We start from the raw sequence: 2,674 nt of genomic DNA on the forward strand, positions 1-2,674 counted from the left end.
AAAGTGTAACCTCCTCCAAATGGATGTTGTTCCTTCCCTCTCTCTCTCTCTCTCTCTCTTCTCTCTCTCTCTCTCTTCTCTCTCTCTCTCTCTCTCTCTCTCTCTCTCTCTCTCTCTCTCTACATTCTAATTCATAGCACATAGACTCATTTAAGCACATTGCATGTGTTGTCTTTCTCAACCATTAGTCCTTTACTTCAGTAAAAGGTACTCTCTTTCTCTCACTCTACACATTTAGGTTCAAACATAGATTCTCTTGAACAAAGACATGTTGTACTAATCACTATTATTGTTCTTTCTTTCATTTTCTTGATTTTGCAGGCTTAGGAAGAATTTTTTTTCTTTCCATAATTTTGATTGTCTTCGTCAGTGTAACAGTAATCTTTTCTTTGATTTTATTCTCTCATTATCGTCTCTTTTTCTGGAGTGTGAAGAAGGTTTTGGAACAAGTGTCCTTCTCAAAATTTGTTTTAGGGGTTTTTAATTTAATTTTGTTGCTTCAAAACCCCAAAAAGACATGAACAACAACAGGTCTTTCAGTACTACTACCACCATCAGTGAAGACTACATGTTATTCCCTTATAATGACCATTATTCTTCACAACCACTACTCCCTTTTAGCCCTTGTTCTTCCATTAACGACATCTTGATTCACTCCAACTCCAACCCCAACATATTAAGCCATCATCTTGACCATCGTTATCAATTCTTACAAGCACCTTCTTCTTTTTCTCAATTCGAATTCGTCCCGGATTTTGCCCTCCTCCCCTATCTCCACCAACAAAACAACGGCCATAATGATAACAAAACCACCAGTGACCATCATCATCCATCACTTCTTCCCTTGAACAACTCTATTGGAGAATCTCTCGCTGAGCCCTCGGAAACCATAACCACCCACATAGAAGATTCCCAGAGAAACTCAACTTTTCAAGACCCAAAAATGAATAAAGTAAAAAAACCAAGCAGAACGGACCGTCACAGCAAGATCAAAACGGCGAAAGGGACAAGAGATCGTAGGATGAGACTCTCACTTGATGTCGCCAAAGAGTTGTTCGGCTTGCAAGACATGCTGGGATTCGACAAAGCCAGCAAAACTGTGGAGTGGTTGCTCACACAAGCCAAACCGGAGATCATAAAGATTACGAGCAGCCTTTCTAACCAGTTTAAGCATGGCGGTGAGGAGTCTCAAACCCGTAAATATACATTGTTTTCTAGTTTTAAGTCTACTAAAGATGTTTCGACCTTTAGTGGTTTTTTTAATCTTCTTCATGCTTACTCTAAACTTGTAACTTTTGGTTTTAATCAAGGACCGGCGATAGGATCAATGCACACATCGTCTGATCTATGCAAAATTGGATCAATGTGGACAGTCGAGGATGGAGGCAGCAATACTAACTCGACCGGTACGTACGTTAAACGTTGCATACTGCTATACAATTATATAGTTTCAGTTTACTATAAAAACTAATTATAAAAAGAGAAATTACTATAGTTTTAAAATTATTAATTTTTATTGATCGGTTTTTACTAGAAACAAGAGAAAATAAGGTGGATGGGAGATTGATGAGAGGGAAGAGAAAGATGTTGCAGCCACGAACGCCTATTTTGAAGAAGTTGTCCAAGGACGCCAGAGAGAGAGCTAGAGAGAGAGCAAAAGATAGAACAAAGGAGAAGATGCTGAAGAGAATATCACAAGTAAATATTTTGGATGAAGAAGCTCATAATCATCATGATGAGATAGCAAAGGACAATAAAAGCCATGTGAATTGCAAGTCTTTTGAGGTGGCGCCCTGCGAAGAAGAGATCGAACAACTTCTTTGTAAGAACGATGATTTTGCAGTTTGCAATGAATTTGTGGCCAACAAATTTAGTTCATCATTTCCAATGCCTAATCACCATCGCAGCCAAGAGACAGCCAGCTCGCTAGATCAGGTACCTTATTCTATATCACATTTATTAATTTTAGGAGTTTATTTTGTTAGTTACTAGTAAATTTAAGTTTTATTGGCTATCTCAAATCCTTAAGTACCAACACCAGTTAATTAGTGTTGTAATAGTGTAGGAGTTCGTTTTATGGTTTGTCAGTTTATTAATCATTACCATATTGTTTCACAATTACAGATTGAAAGGCGCCGTTTTTACGATTGACAGATTATATTATTTGCCAAATTTCATTTGTTAGTTTGGTTACGTGCCTTGCAGCAGCAGCGTCAGTTTATGGATTTTCATCACTACTTGGAGAGACCAAGAGACCTCATGTACAACTACCATAATATGTGCTGATATCGATTAACCGTTAATTTTTAGAAAAATTATTTGTTGAGCGATACTGTGCCACATATTAAAGTGATGTAAAATAATCAAAGTCTTTTGTATAATATTGTATTTCTATAAACGCATTTTGTTAATATAATATATGCGTGTTGAGTTTGTCGACTGTCGGCTGCCTTCAGGATACAAACATTGATAAGGACGAAGGGAAGTAAAAAAAGTAAAAAGTTTCCTTAAACGCTCCGAGGGGATTTGCGGGCGATTCGAAGGCGATTCTTAGGGTTTTGGTGCTTCTGAAATCTGACGGCCAAAAGGCACGCTATCATGGCGGCGCCGGAACCGGCAAGCTCTTTTCCGATGGTGACAGAGACTGGAAACAGTCAAGTAGTCGTTGGTGACA

The 2,674-nt window shown here is 38.2% G+C and overlaps 1 protein-coding gene across 2 annotated transcripts; it reads left to right on the forward strand.

Annotated features, from left to right (window-relative positions):
• Positions 1–292: 292 nt before the first annotated feature.
• LOC130504726 (transcription factor TCP18-like) lies at positions 293–2,431 on the forward strand. Of its 2 annotated transcripts, XM_056999356.1 has the most exons (4): positions 293–1,178; positions 1,311–1,406; positions 1,535–1,935; positions 2,125–2,431. In XM_056999356.1, exons 1-4 carry the CDS (start codon positions 518–520, stop codon positions 2,149–2,151), a joined length of 1,185 nt encoding a protein of 394 aa, XP_056855336.1. In that variant the 5' UTR covers positions 293–517; the 3' UTR covers positions 2,152–2,431. The 2 variants fall into 2 exon arrangements, with proteins under 2 accessions (XP_056855336.1, XP_056855334.1); XM_056999354.1 differs by lacking the exon at positions 2,125–2,431 and having other exon boundaries at positions 1,535–2,109.
• The last annotated feature ends 243 nt before the right edge of the window (positions 2,432–2,674 follow it).

The sequence above is a fragment of the Raphanus sativus genome, unplaced genomic scaffold (assembly GCF_000801105.2).
Source record: "Raphanus sativus cultivar WK10039 unplaced genomic scaffold, ASM80110v3 Scaffold1762, whole genome shotgun sequence".
NCBI classification, from domain to species: domain Eukaryota; kingdom Viridiplantae; phylum Streptophyta; class Magnoliopsida; order Brassicales; family Brassicaceae; genus Raphanus; species Raphanus sativus.